An 18,468-nucleotide genomic window follows, 5' to 3' on the forward strand; every position below is an offset into this window, starting at 1 on the left:
GCCTCGGGGCAGTCCCCAAAAGCCACTCAAGTGGAGCACTTATTGACACCCTGCCTTCCTGCAACACGTAGTCCTGCCCCAAAGGACCGCCGCGTCCTCCTGAGCCCCAGGCAGCAGCTCTCGGGGCGGGTGACCCTGAGCAGCCCTGTCCCCCTCCTCGCCTGGGGAAATGGCACCTGCCTGGGCTGTGCTGCGGTGTGGGACCCCCACCCCACACTCGCCGGCCAGGCAGCTACACAGTGAACCCCGGAGCAGACACTCACCCAGAGCACGTATAGATATTTTCTTCCTTTAAATGAACGTTTATTGCCACTCCTTCCACAGCCCCATGGGGTGGGATTTCAGCCCGGTGGGAGCAGGGAGAGTGGGATGCTCTGCTGGCCGTCCCTGCACCGGGGAGGGATATGGCACCCTCCCCACATCACTGCCCCCTCTCTCCCTTTGGCTGCCTTGAAGGGAACCAGTTTCCCCCACAAAGAAATAGTAAAAAAAAAAAAAAATCTGTTTTAGGAAGACTTTGGATCATATAAGGATTCAAGTAGTATTAAGTGAACTAGAAAACCAAGTCCTGTACATCAGCTTATAAAATTGCTAAATAAAAAAAAAAGGAATAAGAAAAGACATGGCACATCAGTGCAAGGGGCGAGGCGGTAGAGTGATGCCCCTCCACCTCAGCCCCTGGGACCTCGCTCAGGCCAAAGCCCCCCGGGGAGGCAGGGTCTGGGTGCCACCATCCCGTGTCTCCTTCCACCACAGAGGTGTTCCCTCATCTGTCTGTCTGTCTGTCAGCAGGGGTGCCATGGCTCTAGAGGTCCTACAGCCGCACAATCAGGTCCTCCTTGTTCTTCAGCAGGAACTTCTCACAGGCTTTGAAGGTGGCGCAGAAGTCGGAGGACAGTCCCACCACATTGGTGGTGACGTAGTTGAGGTACCCCGGCGTAGCCTGGTTGTAGTAAGCCACCTGCGAGGCACAGGAGATGGTTGGTAGGGGCACGTGTGGAGGGGGACCCTCCCTGATGGGGTGCGGGCAGCATGGCCCCGCAGCACGGGCGCAGCATCCCACCTTGCTCGTCTCCTCTGACTCCGGCCAAATGCAGAAACCAGAGCAGAGCGTCTCCCCCCGTGTGAAGCCAGCGGTGGCGGGGTGGGTGGGCAGCGTCACCGACCGAAAGGCCACCACATAGGGGTCCCTGGGGAGGAGACAGCCTGGTGAGCAGGTGCAGCGCAGCCTGCAGGTAGCAGGGGGCCAGGGCTGGGGACAGTTACCCCTTGCTGCAGGGTTTCCGTCGGGATGCCAGGATGACGAAGTCCTGCGGCTTGTTCTCGCTGCTGAGCTTCTGGCTCACCACGTGGTAGATCATGTCGTCGTCGTCTACTTGCTGGACAAGCTCGGCACTCCTGCAAGGCGAGAGAGGACCGGTCATGCCAGGAGAGGTGGAGACCGGTCGCAGGGTGGCTGTGCAAGGGACCACGCCATCCCCCAAAGGGACTACCCAGAGAAACCCTGCTGTGGCCCTCAAGCCTGGGGGGACATTTACAGCCCGGCGCTGTACCCAAAATATTTTGGGGGACCCAAAATGTATGTTTTCTGCAGCAAAGTGCAGCCATCAGCACAGGTGGAACCAGCACTCCCCAGAGACAGGGGTGCACGGTGAAAGGTCTCTAGGAGCAATCATGGCTCCAAGGCCAAACACTTGCTCCCAGAAAAAGCCCAAAGGAATGAGCCTTAAATTTAAGGATGTGGGTTTTGGGAAGGGCGGGGTGTCCCCAGGAAGCCCTGCAGCACTCACGCATAGTGCCTGTCCCACTCATGCCGGCGCCGCAGGTCGGAGAGCAGGGAGAAGGCTTGGCCAGCGGCGATGTGGACCGACATCTCGATGCGGAAGGAAAGGAACTTGTCCTCCTCCAGTGTGTACATCCTCACCTTGGGGAGCACAGGGCACAGGCTGGGACACATTCACCACCACCGAGCCCCGGGGTTGCCCACGCTTTGGGGGCAAGAAGCAGCCTGGGGGGAAGGGGCAGGGTTTCGTACCTTTCCCTTTTCACTGGCGAGTGCCCAGTTCGCTTTGGCTACGAGTGTCTTCAGTGCAGAGACGTTGTTGTAGCTCAGATAAACCTGGGGCAGGGGCAGCACGTCAGGGGCAGGAATGGGGGCAGGAGGCAGTGACTCCCGCAGGGCAGCACCCTACCTTGTTGCTTTGGTCCCAGGGCACGGAGAGCGGCACCTCAGTCTGTTTGCAGGAGACGACGTATTTTCTGCAGGAAAGGAACAATTTCCCGTATGGTGGGACACAAACCACCCACAGACTGTCCCTGTACCCCCATGCCAAGCCCCTCTCTCCTCCCTCCTCCATCCCCCCATCCCACTTGGTTTTTCTGCTCACCGGTCCAGCCGAATTTTTTTCCTAGCGCTGGCTTCTCTGTACCTCCTCTCTCCATCCTGATAAATGGGAAGAGCACATTAGGTTAATAGGAAAAGGAGGGGGAAAAAAAACCCAATAGATATGGGGAGTGGGCAAAACATTCAGCAGTGAAAAGCCCCTGCGCTCGCCAGCTGCTGCTCCAGCTACGCTGGCAGCGGCGGTTAGTGATTAACTGTGAACTGTTCCAGCATCGCTACCACGCGCTGTGATCAAGCAACAGGCACTGGCACATTAGGAAAAAACCCTCACTGCAGCTGCAGAGCTGCAAACAGCCACTGAAACACAAATTGCGTCCCCTAGCACGTGCAAACGTCCCCTCCCGGGAAATAAAACGCCCAAAAAAGCAGCTTATTTCGAAGAAAGCAATAGCACAGTGCTTCAAAGCAGGTGGAGAAGCGCTTTCAGGGAGCCCAACTCCGGCCATGAGATGCTCTCCTGCAAGGTGGGAGAAGAGTCCTAGTTTTAAGGCATCAAAAAAATCAGGTAGGTGGGCATGGATCAGCCAAAGGAAAAACAACACTGTCACCTGCTCACGCTACGATGTGCCCAGAGACACACGGGTGTTTGCTTCAGTGCCGTGCTCGCATGACAGTTTTTCTTAAATATTTGGATCCAAGCAAATTATGGATTAGGATGCTTTGAAAGGTAAAAACAACCTAAGAGGTTTGCATTCTTTCCTTTGAATTATAGAAAAGATGAGCGCGAACTTGCAGGCAATATTCTGTTAAGCCTTGCATGCCTAACACGTCTCCATCTCTGCACGGGCAAGTGGTTTATTTTATTATTAGTTATACCGAGCAATCCATTTAATTCACTTGCTATCGAGCAATTTCATTTCCATCATCATAAAACTGCATTTGTTTTGCTGTGAATTTGAGAGCCTTTCAGCACTAAGCAGGATTCCTGGGGGTCCCATGCCACCGCAGTGGGGAGAAGCCAGCCCTGCCCGTCCTTACCCCCGGCTCGGGTGCCACCATTGGTAGGGTGCAGGGCCGGCCCTCCTGGTCCAGCACCACAAAGGTCATGAAGGCGCTGTTGATGTGCCTTCGGCTGATGGACATCTCCTGGCCGTACGCCTCGGCGCAGACCCCCACCTCCATGCTGGGGGGGAGAGAAGAAGGGGTGAGGGTGTGGAGAGCCACCGGGAGGGTGGGATGGGGACCCCCCACCACCACCACCCACCTGTTTTTGAAGGCATTGTTGACGATGGCTTTGAGCACCAGGCGGTCCCCGACTTGTGATGGTCCCCGAAAGTGGAACATCTCGATGGCCCGCAGCGTGGGGTGGGCATGGCACAGCCGGCTGCAGGGGGGCAATCGTTACCGCCTGGCCGTGGCACCCTGGTAGCCCCATGCACCCTCTCTGACCCAGCCAGAGCCCAGGGGACCCCAAAAAATGTCACCCCTGGATTTCAACCGCCAAAACCAGCCATGAGAAGGGACAATAAGTGTACTGTGGTGAGTGTGAACCTTTCCCTGGGGTCCTGCAGCACCATGCACCCGTGGGACTCCCTGTACAGCATCGCTCAAGGATGATGTGCCAGGGACCATCCCTTTGGAGGGTCCCTACAGCCCAGCTGTGGCCTGACCTGGATGGACACTGCCCTGGCTGTGTGTCGCCTCCAGGCATGCCATCCTCCCCCCCGAATCCCCATCAGGTCACCTGGCTGCGATGGTGGCCACATTCTCCATCCAGGCCATGATCTGCCCACCAAAGGTGTTGCCCTGATGGTTGGCGTGTGGGGGCAGCACCAGCTCCACGCTCTCCACCCGCGTCTTCTCTGCTGGCACCGCTGCACTGCCATCCCGCGTCTCCAGCTCTGCTGTGGAGTGAGAACAGGGTTCAGAGTGCCGGCCGGCCGGTGAGACCCCTGCTCTGGGCACCCCACCAGCCCTTGCCTCCAGTCCCCACAGCCGCCCTCCCACTGCATCAACCCCCCCCGCTCCTCTTGGCTTGGGGGTCTGGGATGGTAGGGCTGATCCCTACCCCTCCATGGCCAGGGCATTCCCAAACCTCCATGGCGATCATCACTCCTGCCCCCAGCACCCTGCTGAGGAAGGAGGACGTCACTGGTGGGTGTCGGGGCTATTTTGGGGCTGGAAGCCCAGGCTGTGGGACATGGTACCGGTTTCACGGGAGCTGCGGCTGAGGAGGTCCTTGAGGGTGTCCTTGTGGACCAGCCGCATGCGGCGGCGCTCGGCGGCAATGCTGTGCTCTATCTTCTCCTCCTCCGTCTGTGGGGTCAGTGGCTTCAGCTTCACCTGCAAAGGGGACACAGGCAGGGTGCAGTCCTGCTGCAGGAGAAGGCAGGGCTCCTTTGGGTGCCAGCATGCTCTCCTATAGCACCGTATGTCCCACTACGTGTGTTGGAGCCAGCCATGCTCCTCCTGGGGTATATTATAGCTGCTTACGGAGGGGTCAGAGGGCAAATGGCTCCTAGAACTGGATAGGGATCCCCTGGGAGGTACCAATACAGCAGCGATGGACACCAGTGCTAAGGAGCCATCGTGCAGCACCAGCGGGGAGGTATGTCCCCACCCTCCCCAGGCACAGAGGAGGGGATGGCAGCAGTGGGCAGGTGCCCTCCGTGCTCAGAGCAGGGCTGAGAGCCTCAGCACCCCACTGTGCACCCTCCCCATAGGATAAGGGATCACCGACCCGATCGTGTGCAGATAGCCACGAAGCGATGGCACATGCCATGATGGAAAGCCAGGCCCAGCCCAGCTTGTCGCTCCTCCCAGAGAGGCCATTTCCTCACTGACTCTGTGCAGGGGCTGACTGAGCCCCCACAGCCGCTGGCCACCACTCACCTTGCTGCCAGAGGGACCCTGCGCCACGAAGGTGGCGTATGCCTTGCAGATGCTGCAGTGCTTCCCGCTGCACAGGTCCTCGTAGCTCACCTGGATGCCCACCTGGGAGAGGGCACAGCACCCCTGAGAGCCAGCTCTGCTCCCTGGGCACCCAGATCCCGCCAAGCACAGCAGGAGGGGACCAAGAGGCAGGATCAAAGCTGGCAACCACAGGAGGATTTGGGTATTTTGCATTTGGCTGTGGTGAACGGGTGCACACGGCTGGCGGGAATGGGCGCGCAATGAGGAGGATAGGGGCAGGGGGCAGCACACCAACCTCCATGCTGGAGTTAAAGGCTCGGTTCACTTTGGCTTTGATGTTGACAACTTGCCCAACGCTGAAAAACAGAAAGAGGAGAAAGTGCACATGGGTTACCAGGGGATGATGGTCTGTGGTTACCCAGTGCACCCACTGGTGCCAAGCAGCTCCCCACTGAGGTGCCACAGCATTACAGCTCACCACCCACTGTGGGAGCGGCTGCCTGCGACAGTGGGGACATGCCAGGATGGCCAGCAGGACATGGGGACAGCCACCCCCAAGACATGGGAGCCCACAGGTGTCCAGCTTGGCGGCGAGATGTCACCCCCGAGCATCTGTGTGCAAATGGGTCCCCAGATCTGAGGTGCTGCCAGGACACCTGAGAGGTGCAGAGGTGCCCAAGGCACCCCCTGCCATGCAGGCATGCACACTCCTGCCAGAGCAAACGGCTCCTCCAGCCTCACATGCGCTGTCCTGCACAACAGAGGCATCCATGGGGCCTCCCACGGGCCTCGGCTGGCAGCAGCAGCCCCAAAGCTGCAGGGACCTTGACTGCTCCCGTCCCTCCTCCTCTCCAGGGCCTCCCAGCAACAGACACCTCGGGATGCTGAGAGATGGCAGGAGGCAGGATACGGCCAGAGGCATTTTGAACCGTCTCTCACATGAAACGTCTGCTGGCAGCAAATTGCTGCTCGCAGAGTCCAGGAGCTCTCCTGTGGGCCTTCAGTAGGCTTCAGAGTAAACACACAAACAGCTTCAGCTCTGCAGCCTAACCTACTCCAGACTGGTACCAAATGAGCAAATGCAGCTTATTGGCAACACTGACAGCAAACAGTCCTTACCAAATGCATTATTAAATCAGCAATATTCCTTATCCCCTAAAAGAGACCAATGCAAGAAAACTCAGTGGAAAAATAAACCCTATAACCACCACCGTGGGTTTGCACCATAGAGGGCTCAAAACCAGGAGCAAGGAAGAGTCAGCGTGTGCTGTAACTTCCCCCTTGCCCCCACGCATGACTTCTGGCTTCAAATGACTGTAATCGTCTCAGCTACTCGACACGCTTTGCACGTTGGCTCTGGCTGGAGCAGGGGCGGCACGAGACTAGGACAGTGCCTCTGGCCATCCCCTGGCACAGACTCTGGGCCCAGTGGCAACCCTGCGCCTGCCACAGCATGCCAAAACGTTAGCAGGGTTACATGAGCAGCCTCTGTGCACCTCCCAGGCCATGCCGTGTCAGTGGGGTTAATGCTCCCAACTCACGGCAGCACTGCATTAGGCCGGCTGCTCTAGGGCTGCAAACGTCCGTACCAGACACCGCTCTTCCCGTCCCGCTGCCCAGGAGGGTTTATATATGGCTGGCTGGTGCGAAAAGAAAAAGCAAGATGGGGGAGAAGGTTAGAGATGAAGGAAATGGTGGCATGGCAAGGCTGGAGCGCAGATGCTCCAGCTGGGTGTGCAGCGAGGGGTGTGCAAGGGCAGGGGTCTGGGCAGGCACATTGGCAGCCCCAGCTGTCTATATTAGAGCCCCCAAAATGCTTTATCCTCTATTTCCTTATCAAATAGCACAAGCCGGTGCCATAAAAGCCACATGAACCAACGTGAAATCCTCCCAGAAGGCTGCACTTCCACACAGCAGGGCTGAGGGATGGGGAGCATTTGATGCCCAGCTGGTGAGTTTTTAAGTCAGCGATGGTTTGGGGTCTCCTCTGTGCCCCCCAGCACCCACAGCCATTCCCTGGCCAAGGAGGTCTCTCCCTTGCAGTGGGAGGGCGGCAGAAAGCACAAACAGCCAGGCAAGGAGGAGAGCAGACAGCAAACACTGCCCAAAGTTCCTCTGCCTTCAAACAGCTCTGTTGGAAATCCCTGCCAGGCCCCTTGCTTGGCGCATTAAGCAGGATCTGAGCCAGGAGCAGCACAAATTCCCTGACCCCTTGGAGTGGTGCCCGGCTCACCCTCGAGGAGCGGTCCTTGCAGGACTTGATTTAATGCTCTGGAGTGGGGCTCGGGTCCATCCTCCCACTTCTGAAACCCACAGGGAAAAGCTTCCTGGGCAAAGGTGCCCCAGGAGCTGGAGCCACACGGTGTTGGGCACGGCACACCCTGAGCCCACCCTGTGCAGGGTATTGACCCTGACAGTGCCACCCGACAGGCACCCCAGCCTCTGCCAGTGGCTTGCCGACCCACCAGCACCACGGCATCTGATGAGATGGAGAAAGTGGGAGTTTAACATTTCCTGGGGATCATGGTGAAACCCAAGAGCAAGTTGGACTTCCCAGCACCAAACAAATCAGCCAACAGCCTGGGACTCCAACGCCAGCCCTGGGCACGCACAGCTGGTCTCTGTCCTCAGCGGGCAGACCTGCATGGTGAGGAGCTGCTAGGCAGCATGGATCCCATATGGCACAGCTTGCTCAGCTGGGCCAGCCTTCGGCCAGCAGGTCCCCAGGGAACGGGGGTGCCAAAAACCCCTCTGCTGGCATGCAGGCACCTCTGCCATCAGGCCCTGTGGGCACCTTTGTAGGTGCACCAAAACCCTGGGCTAAAACACCTGTGGAGCCCCCTGAGAAGGTACCCAGGGGGTGAGCGGGCAGGCAACCCCCTGCGCAGGGGGTATGGGGGATCAGAAAGATGAGTAAGGGCAGGTGGCAGCACCTGGGCTTACCAGAGGTGGCAAGGGAGGAGGCCACCTTGGGCATGTTAAGACCTACACCTGGTGGGAATGCTTATGTTGTCCTCTGCAATGTGGCAGTCCAGGGGCTGTGCACATGGGGGTGGGCACCTCTGCTGGGGCAGCACCCAAAGGGATGCTGGGACAAGCTTGGGAGTGGATTTTGGCCAGGCAAAGCTCAGCCTGGTGCATCTCACAAAGCAATGCTCAAGGCGGTCCCACTCCCCCCAGCACCTGGTGGGTGGGTGAGCTCTGCAGCACACCAGCCACCCACACAGCCACTACAGAGGCACGATTTGCAAGATTTAAGTTTTCCAGAGCACTAAATGAGAGTTGTTTCTTGAACAAAGCCAGGGAGGAGCTGGGATCGGGGGAAATACCGGGAAGCCAACCCAGCAGGAGCTCCCCGAGCGACCAGACAGCGGATAAATCAGAGCAGACAGTCAATCTGCAGCCGGAGCCTCAGTCCCTGGCTGCCCTGCGAGCCTGGCACTGCCACTGCATCTCCTCCCCTCCCGAACACGCTGCTCCCTGTCCCAGCTTCAGCCCCGCCGTCCACGCTGCACCCATCAGATGAGAAAAACCGATCTGCCTCCCCCACACATGCCCCACTGGAGAGCGGAGTATTTACCTAATGGTATGCTCAAAATAGATATCATCCATGGAAGCCGTGACGCATGGGCAGCCGGCATGTCTCTCAGCTGGAAAGGAAAAACAAACTGCATCAGCTACCTGCAGCAACACGCTGAGCGTGCGAGGGGCGCGCACGCTCCTCCGCCCCGCAGCTGCTGCCTCGGGGCTGGTGACACTGGTGAGACCCCAGCTGGTGCCCCTTTCCCTGCTCATGCCGGCCTGCCGCGTTTGCAGAGGTTGAGAGCAGGGTTTGGGGTTTCTCCACCCTGTAGCAGCATGAGTTTGCAGATGTTTTAAGGGTTTGGAGGGTGTGTTGTAACTAGGAGGCACACTGCCCTGCTGTTTGCCTTCCCTTGATGCTTTCAGCTGCTGTGGGGATGCACAAGCAGCCAATATCATCTCCCTGTATGCAGCAAATATTTCAAAGCCATCTTGCCATTCCAGCTTTCCCGTGGGATTCCGGGAACCTCAAACTGCAAAATTGCATTGGGAACCTCATCAAACTGCAATACTGCACCCGTTTTCCTTTCCCCATGCTCAGCGACCCACAGCACGCTTGGCAGGGTGAGCTTCTCACTGAGTGGAGGAGCTCAGCCCCATCCAGCAGAGCTCTCCGGCCTCTGCCGGGATGTCAAGGACATCACCAGCCGGGTCTCGCCGTGCCCTGCACACCAGGCAAGGAAAAGGGCAGCGTTTGGGAAGAAGCAGATGTCGATTTTGATCCGTCCCTGAGCAACCTTGAGTGCTGCAGCGCACGTCTCCTCCCCCTCTCATCCTGCTCCCATTCGCTCTCTAATTACTCAGCAAAATGGCATGACGTGGGTTCCCAGCTGGCGTCAGGGCACTGGACTGCCGGGCATGCCGCCGATGAGCCAGCTCCAGGGGATGCTGCCAGGTCCCTTCCCTCCTGGTCCAGTGGGATGATGGTTTCGGTGGGAGAGGATGGCTTACCAGAGAGGCAGGCGGCTGTGTCGATCCACTTCAGCAGCTGGCCGGTGCTGAGCTCGCCACGGTGGTTGGTGTGGCAGGGCAGCACCAGCTGGCTCATCTGCACCTCGGTGGGGTTGCGGGTGGGCGAGGGGCTCGCCATGGCCCCCGGCACCTCCTCACGGTCACCTGGCTCCTGGGCACGCAGCGGAGAGGTCGAGCCCTGCGAGGGACGAGAGCTCCATTTACCCAAATAGGAGGGAAATCCCCTGAGAAAATGGTGACTCAAGCAGCCCCCTTCCCCACGCAGAATAAGTGGGACCCCCAGCCCTGCACAGCCCTGGGCACCACCAAAACCCACCCAGCCCTTGCCAAAGATGTGATGCCTGCAGGCAAAAGAAAAAAAAATCCCTCTATAAAGAAAGAGCTCCATGGGCGATCGCTGCAGGTTTCCAGGCCATTTATCACCCAACCCCTCTGCTTGCTCCCGAAAACCATGCAAAACCCCCTCCCAAAGTCAATCAATTCTCTGGGAAGGAATTTTGCTCCCCCGGCAGCTTCATTTTTAGGATGCCGCGGCAAAGGGTGGTTTTGCGCTCCCAGGGCTTGCACCCAGGGCTGGGCAGGCAGTGATGCTCCACGCCTTCCACCAACACCCCCCTTTGCCAAAGGAAACACCGAAAGCAGTTTTTCCTGGCTGGTACAAGCAGAGGAGGGAAAAGCATCCTCGGTTTGGGGTTGTTTGCGCAGTCAAATACAGTCCTTATGGGCTTCGCAGTTTGCTGGGCACAGAGCCACTCCTGCCTGCTGCCCCGGCGGGAGGTGGGTTGGAAGAGAGAGGCTGGTATTGCGACTGTGCCGACAAAAGAAATAGCTGATTAGATGTCAAGTAAGCTGTGTTACACAAGGGGTGAACTCAGTTAGCCCGGTGAGTAATTGAGGAGACACGAGGAGCTGTCTGGACTTCGTTACAGCCCTTCCTTCCGCTTTCTGCTCCCACTGTGGCTTCTGTTTACAGCACTTGTTGTGAGAGCCCCTTTGCAGCAGCTTCTTTGCCCTTTGGTTTGCCCAGCTTCTTTTAAAGACGAGTTTATGCTGAAAATGAAGCTTTCCTGACTACCCTGGGCTCACCGCCTCTCAGAATAGCATTTTTCTCTAGCGGGTCTAACCTCTGTTTCCATAGCTACTGGTACACGACATCCCAGGAACGGCACAAACCTTGGCTTAGCAAAGACGGCGGCAAATGCAGCAAGCCAAGCCTACGGCAAAGGGCCCCCCCATCCCATGGCGAGACAGATCCCCGGCCGCCAGAGACCCTCCAGCAGGCTCCGAACCCCTTTGTGAACCTCCCGGGCTGGTTCCCAGCATGTCGAGGTGCCTGCATGAGTATCACGGAGCTATTTCGGGAAGCCAGCAGGCTCTGGGTCACGAGCCAGCAATGCAAAGAGCTCCAAAGCTGCCTGCTGCAAAGCGAGCAGCCAGCCTGGCCGGAGCTCCCGCCATTCATTTTCCTGGCGCTTGCCATTTCTAAATTTTAGGAAAAAAGCTGGCACCCCATGGGGACAGCCCTGACCCTGCGGTAGCCAGCAAGAGGCTGGGGATGCTGATGGGGAATGCGTGGGGAGTGGATGCAGCCAGAGCCGGTGTGGGGCTAGAGGCAGCTCCCTGCACGGGGTGGCATCTGCCTGGCACAGCCTTGGTTAGTAGCCGCCGGCACAATGGGGAGCCCCAGGGTTAGTTGCACGGCATCGGGGTACCTGGAGGCCATTGCAACAGAAGCTCAAGATCTCTTCAGGGACAACAATATTCTCCTTGACCATCTTTAAGAGACACCTGGAAAGGAGAACAGTGGCTCTGGTTACAGCAGGACCGGCAGATCTAGGGGTGGAGGACACCCGTGGCTGTCCCCCGGCAGGGAGGAGGCAGTGTGTGGCTGATGCCGCAGAGCCGCCGTCTGCCACAGCCGCCTGCACGGCAGGTTGTCACACCCTGTCCCCGTGCCCCACGCTGACGTCCCTCCCCACGCCACCAGCCCCTTGCCAGCGCCTATCAGGGGGCTGCCAGAGCCGAAACAGAGAAGGGCAGACCCAGGGCTGGCACTTGCCATTCCTTAGGGGTCAGGTCCAGTGCTCGCTGGCTGTGATGGAAAGGCTTCCAGCTATTTTGGGGTGCTGGACTGAGTCCAGGGCGTGGTACCGTGGCCCATCCCTCAGTCGGTGACGCCGTGTCAATACTTTCCATGTTGCTACGTGTGACAGAAGGCTGTGTCTTGAAGCTCCCCCGGCCAGCACAGTGACACTGCCACGGTCACAAGACAGCCCGGAGCATATTTTTGGCAGCGGGCAGGACTCACGCTGCACACGGGTGGTACTGAGGGTAGCAAATGGGAAGCGCTCGTTGCCGGCAACGCCACTGTGCCCTGTACCAGCCCCTCTGCTTGTGAAGCCCTGGCATCCCCCAAGGGCATCGTGTGCCCTTGGGTGCCCGCGGGCTCCTCAGCCACACGCACTGTGACCGGGTCCCGGCTGGACACAGTGCTGGCATTACAAGAAAAGGCAGTGGGGGAGCTGCAGCAAAAACAAGTGGAAGAGACTTTATATTTACTGTTTGCTTTTAAACACTGACGGGCCTTTGGCAGGCCTCAGCTGTCCCAGCAAACATCCCACTCCCACACAGGTCCAGACGGGCTGCCGGAGGCAGCAGCTCCTTCCCCAAGGCGTGGGATCGACTGATTCTGGCACAGGGTCAAAAAAGTGGAAGTGGAGATTTGCCTCCTGCACTGTCAGCCCTTCACAGGAGCCGGCATTGGGGCATTGCATGGCACGCACCCATTGTGTCTGGCACGAAATCAGGGTGCTCAGAGCACCAATGGATGCAAGTGGCACCGCTGAGCCTTTCAAAGCTTCCCACCCCTGCCTCAGAGGCACTGGGCTTTGCTATCCCAAGCCCCGTGACTTCTCTGGGCTTGCTATTGAGGCTTGGGAGCTTGCTTAGAGCTCACCCACCCACCCCTGCAAGACCCTGGTGCAAGAGTTAATCTCCTCTTTAGCAAGCTGTGTTTGGTCCCTGGGTTTGCTTTAGTGCAGGCGCAAGGCGGTGGCGGTGGCCGGGGGTGGCCATATCACACCCCACAGCTGTGACGGCCAATGCCAGAGGGCACGCGGCTTGGGCTGTACCTTAGAAACCCAAACCTGCTCCTGGCTCCATGCTCTCTGATTGCAACCGTGTCACCTTGTCCCCTGGGTTGGGTTAGCAGGAGGGGGGGGGGGGAAAGAGCCGTCTGGTTTGCATCCATCCCCACTGCGTTATTTCCAAGGCAGCCCCAACCCACACTCCCACCCTGGAGCGCAGGGCTCTGCCCGGGGAAGGGGAGCGCCCTGGCCACGCATCGCAAACACACTCCAGAGACCCGGAACCAGTCAGCTGGTGGGTATTTATAGAATATTCAGTTATCGAAACTAAGCGAGCAAGTGTCTGTCCTCATTAAAATCTTCAGCCTCACTCAGCTGTCACATTTTTAAAGCTGTTGACTGATGCAGCCCTTGGGTCACCATGGCAACGGGATGCAGTACCCAGGCAATGATGCTCTTACTCTGTCACCCCTCGAGTGACCCACTTCTACCCAAAAAAGAAAAAAAAAGTTTGCATTAGAAAAAAGAACCCTTCCAGCAGAATATTTTTCTTGTCTCCTGCCATGCTTGCTTCCTGCACTGTTGAAGGCGCAAGGAACCTGCAGAGCAAACTGGGGAGGGAGAGACACCCCAACGGCTCCACAAATATGTGAGAGAGGGACCCCGTGGCACCCCACTTCTCTCCCATATCCCAGCAGGGGGGTGTCCCACAGCGCCAAAGCACCCACAAGCTCCAGGGATGGTCTCTGCTGCCAAACTGGATGCTGGCCTCTTGGAAAATCACCAGGGGACCATCATCCCGGGGGAGCCTCCATTGCAAAACACCCTCGGGTCCCACAGCCCCCAGGACACTGCCGGGCAGGGATGCAGGAGAGCAGTCGTTCCCCCAAATCCTTGAGCCCAGAGGAAAATCCTTGGGGGGTGGGAAGTGGCGACAAGGAAGTTCTCATGGGGGATTATTGGTGTATAATTGAGCAATATCCATGGTAACAGGCAAATCTGCACGCGTTAAAAAATTAACCTGACCTACTTTGGGAAATTCTGCCATCTCGACAGGGCAGTGAGGGGTCTCCTTCACACGAGACCTGGCCCACCAGTCCCACTGCTGGCAGTGGCAAAGCCCCGGTGCTCCTGGGGACAGGATGGGCAGGTCTTCTGCGAGAGGAGATGTCCCCTCCAGTGGGACCCCCACCAGTGAGCAGTAGTGGAGATGCCCAGCTCGGCTCAGCTCCATCAGACCCCATGCCCACGAGGCTGGAGCAGGTTCCCTGGGATGAGACCCGCAGTGCTTGCTCGGGTACAGGATATGGGCTGCCAGCTCCTTTGTGGGGCCATCAGGGTGGTAGCCCCACTGGGACAAGAGGGACTGAATCACTGGGCCACGGCACAGCAAGGAGAGGCGGCAGCTCCCTGTGGCGGGTCTTGGCAGCACCCCAGGAGGGCGGCCAGACCAGAAGAAAGGCCAGGGCGCCCTGTGAGTAGTATTTTTGGGACCACACATCATGCTTTCCCTAGGGTTTCATGGAGCAAAGCAAGGCATGGGGCCAGGAAAGTGTAAACTGAGGGCCAAAGGCAGCGGCGGGCCACGAGGATGGTCGCCTTCACAAGGGGCCACCGTTTTTATATCTGCTGGTACCAGAAACCTTTGCTCAGGGCAAGCGCAGTGGGGACCCCTCCAGCCCCCTCGCATTCCTCTCCACCACTTGGTTCAACGCCAGGTGAAGCATTCCCTGCCCTGGCTGTGCCCGCAGCCCCCAGCCCCATCCACGTCCTGTCCCAGCCACTCTCCGTGGCTCCTGGGAGGCTCCCAGGAAGGTTGGCACCAGTTTGCTGGCACGGGGGCAAAGTCCCCACGGGGAGTGTGCCAGGGACCAAAGGACCCCTGGCACTGCTGCCTCCAGCCCAGGGGGAGAGTGAAGCTGCGCGTCACCCTATTAGGGCTGCAAACACCATGGGGGCCAAAATTCACAAGCGTGGGGACACCCAACAGCATCGCACAGCCCAGGCACCTTTGCCCTGCCACCCACAGCTTCTCTGGGGAGGAGAATGCCATAACATCAAGACCATCGCCATTGAGACCACCAGAGTCAAGCCCACCGAGCTGGAGACCACCATAGTGGAGATCACCCCAGTTGAGACCACCATGGCTGAGACCACCATGGTGGAGACAACCACAGTGGAGACCATGATGGTGCAGTGGTTTCCACTCTGGCGGTCTCAACTGCAGTGATCTTGACCGTGATGGCCACCACAGCTGAAACCACCGGGGTGGAGACCACCAAGGTGGACACCACGGTGGTGCAGTGGTCTCCACCCCGGTGGTCTCAACCATAGTGGTCACCACGGTTGAGAGCACCTCAGTCGAGACCACCTCAGTCGAGACCACCTCAGTCAAGACCACCAGGGTGGAGACCACCATGCCGGAGACCACCATGGCATCATGCCACCCGCCCCATCCGGCCACCCAAGCCGATCCAGCCAGCCCCAGCGCATCCCTCTGCCCTCCCCACAACACCAGCATTCCCGGCAACCCTGTGCCCACACTTCCCAAACACCTGCCCCCCCTTTTAAGTGAAAAAAGGCTGATTCAAGCCAAAACCCTCCCAGCATCCCTCCTGGCACACCCAGAAAGCCCCGGCAGGGACCGGCTCTCTCCCGCTGTCCCCATTGCAGCCAGAGGGTGCCACGTCCCCCTCGGCGAGCTGCCGGTGCCAGCCACGATGGAGCTGTGGCATGGCTCGCTGCAGATCCCAAAGGCAAGAGGGCATCACCCAAGTGAGCGGGGAGGGCACAAGGGGCTTTCACCCCACATCCTCCCCCAGGCAGAGCCAGCTGGCACCAGGACAAGCCAGGACAAGCCACCGCTCCACTGCCTGGCGTGGAAGCCTCTGCAGCGGTGCTGGATGCTGGCCCTTGCTCACGCAGCCCCGGGGTCCCCCCACCTTGTCCCCATCGCCCACAGCCCTCACCTCAGCCAGAAGAAGCTGAGCATTTGCAGGCGGCGGCAAGGCGACGGGCTGGCTCGGAGGAGAAGCGTCCGGACACCTGCGCGCGCGGCCGGCACCGGGCGCGGGCGTCGAGGCCAGGGCTGGCACAGGGCCCTGGGATGGGGCCAGCGCACACCCCCTGCTTCCTTAAATATAGTCACGCATAACTTTTCTTAAGGTAGCGCTTGGCAAATCCGCTCTTGTCTGGAAAATGGCCGGCGCTCTGGAGGTTTGCACATTGGCCAATGTTCCGCCACGGGAGCGAATGCGCGGGCCACTGGCAGAGCCAGGGAGCACAGCGGGAGGCACCGGCATGCTGCCAACAGCTCTGCGGAGCAGGGCGCTGCCGGTTTCCTTCCATCTCTCCCCAGCCAGCAGCCCCTGAGGTGGGGTCCTGGGTCCCCTCCCCAGCCCCACGCATCACCCCCCCTTCTTCTCCCCCCAACACCCCAGCGAGGGGCATGGGGGTGCCTGGATGCTGCCCCAGCCTGCCTCATCTCTCCCCCCCCGCAGTTAAACCTGCCTGAAAATATTTGTTTTTTCCCCAGAGCTGCAGGTGCTGACACCAGGCTCACTGGCCGGGAAAGCCTCCACAAACTTCTTCAGAGCCACTCCAATCCACACAGCCGCTCCCTGGCCCTGCTGCCTTTGAAGTACCTCTAACAGGGCTTATAATAAAAGCCTTTTTTTTTTGTAACAAGGAAATAAAATGCAAATTGACGTGTCACCGCATTAACAATACAGCCTATTGGGATTTTGGGGGAGATGTTGTTCTATTTGTATGTTACTTACACACTTTTAGAAGTGAATCTTGGTAATAGACGTACAAGAGTATGATCAAAGCTCCTCGCAGGCACAGGCAGCACAAGCGTTGCCGTTGGAAATCCAGTGGTGAAATAATTAAACAAATTCAACAGGAAATAAGGCCTCACTTTTTTGGTAGATAAGAATAATGAAGCTCTGGAACAGAGCAAAAGCTCGTGGCAGGCACCAAGCATCAGTATCTGATGCGGTGGGTACTGCCCCTGCAGCGCTGGGGCCTCAGCGACCCAAATTTTAGGCTGGACATGGGAAATGCTCATCAAAATTCCAGCCCCAGGTGCAGGGGAGGCGGGACAGCTTGGTACTTCTGTGAAGTCGGGCTGGGCAGGGATGGAGCTGGTGGCGCAGCCTGGGGCGATGCTCGCCCACCAAGTGTTAGGAGCCTTTGGGAGACAGAGGAGGCAGCACCTCACCGGGTGATTGATACGAGCGCCGTGATGGAGATTCCCTCCAGAAGAAGATTGTTGCCCCGCTTTGACCAAGGACTTTAACCCCACTGAGCATTCACTGCTCAGCTGCTAGTATAAAATCTGCAATTCTTCATCGGCTTTCTGAGAGTGGGGAAGGGGCGTCAACTCTGCTCTCCCCCCACAACCCCTTCCATGCCTTACAGGTAACTTTGCACACACAGATGTGATTGATTAACTTCGATCGTTTCAGAAAAGAACATTGCCTTTAAAACATTTTCCTTTTTTGGGACAGCAAATAAGATTATTTTTCACCAAGATGGTTTTCTACACGCTTGCAGCAGCCCAGGTGTATTGTGAGCCAGGTTGCAACAAGCATCCTCCAGCGGATCTCCCCACCTTTAGCACGGAGGCCCCTCGCCAGGAAGCTCGTCAGGGATCTCTCCTCCCTCCTTAAGACTGTTTGTTTCTGCAACCAGAGATTATGATCAAGAGCTTTGCTCAATGCAGGGAAAATGATTCTTCCCCCGCTCTGTGTTGGAGGGAGCAGCACGATTAGAAACACTTCAGATGCTTGACCCGCGCTCAAGCCTCCAAACAAAAGTTGCAAGGAGAAGGTTGATGCTTTCCAGGCCCAATTAGCATAACGCTGTAATTACGGCTTGCAGCGGCCGTATTCCCCAGCGCTCATGCTGCCTGCACCCCCTCACCCCGGTGCGCCGGCTCACCCAGCGAGCACGCACCCGGCCCCGGCCGCCCGGCGAGCGCATGCGGGCGCCAGCTTCTTCCTTCCAATCCATCACCATATGCCCGTCTTTTACAGTTCTTTGGTGCGTGATGCTCAGAGAGTGGATAATTAGCTAAATGAATTAATTGACATTCATACTTGTAATTAGCAACCGGTTACAAGCAGCTATTCTCCTTGGGACAGCTAAAATTTCTTGGGGACTGGTGTTAAAATACTGGAAAATTGTTAAGAGTAAATAACGAGGGCTGTGTGTAGCACGCGCTCATGGCGCCCAGTTTCTTCCCTCGACCGTAAAAGCCGCCGCACCATAAACAAGCCCGTGCAAAAGCAAAGCAGGCTGTGAAACGTGTTGGAAACCCCACTGCTGCTCGGGAGGAGGAGAAGTTTCCAGCTTCGGATGAAATCACGGCCAGATGGGCGGCCTCCAGCCGGCAGCTCCTGCTGGCTCCCCAGCTAACCCTTTCCACCCCCAGTTACCAGAGAGTTTGCAGTGAGGCCCCGGCAGTGGAGGTTGCTCGTGCAAAGCAGTGGGAATTGGATGTCGTGAGTGTTAATTAAACCATTAATTACTGCTGAGCAAAAAAAAAAAAAAAGTGACCTATTGGTT

General features: G+C 58.0%; 1 protein-coding gene across 2 annotated transcripts; it reads right to left on the bottom strand.

Moving 5' to 3' along the window:
- Nucleotides 1–274: 274 nt before the first annotated feature.
- On the bottom strand, nt 275–15,965 carry ACOT11 (acyl-CoA thioesterase 11). Of its 2 annotated transcripts, none has more exons than XM_082313945.1 (17): nt 15,867–15,965; nt 11,524–11,599; nt 9,791–9,989; nt 8,838–8,907; nt 5,553–5,613; nt 5,237–5,338; nt 4,552–4,687; nt 4,089–4,245; nt 3,609–3,728; nt 3,383–3,527; nt 2,388–2,443; nt 2,193–2,259; nt 2,036–2,119; nt 1,791–1,924; nt 1,267–1,398; nt 1,064–1,190; nt 275–961 (listed from the first exon to the last, which is right to left on the bottom strand). In XM_082313945.1, the coding sequence occupies exons 1-17, from the start codon at nt 15,887–15,889 to the stop codon at nt 815–817; spliced, it is 1,836 nt and encodes a 611-aa protein (XP_082170071.1). In that variant the 5' UTR covers nt 15,890–15,965; the 3' UTR covers nt 275–814. The 2 variants fall into 2 exon arrangements, with proteins under 2 accessions (XP_082170071.1, XP_082170072.1); XM_082313946.1 differs by having other exon boundaries at nt 4,089–4,248; nt 15,867–15,907.
- Between the last annotated feature and the right edge of the window lie 2,503 nt (nt 15,966–18,468).

This window comes from Platalea leucorodia, assembly GCF_965183815.1.
Source record: "Platalea leucorodia genome assembly, chromosome: 5".
Taxonomy (NCBI): Eukaryota; Metazoa; Chordata; class Aves; order Pelecaniformes; family Threskiornithidae; genus Platalea; species Platalea leucorodia.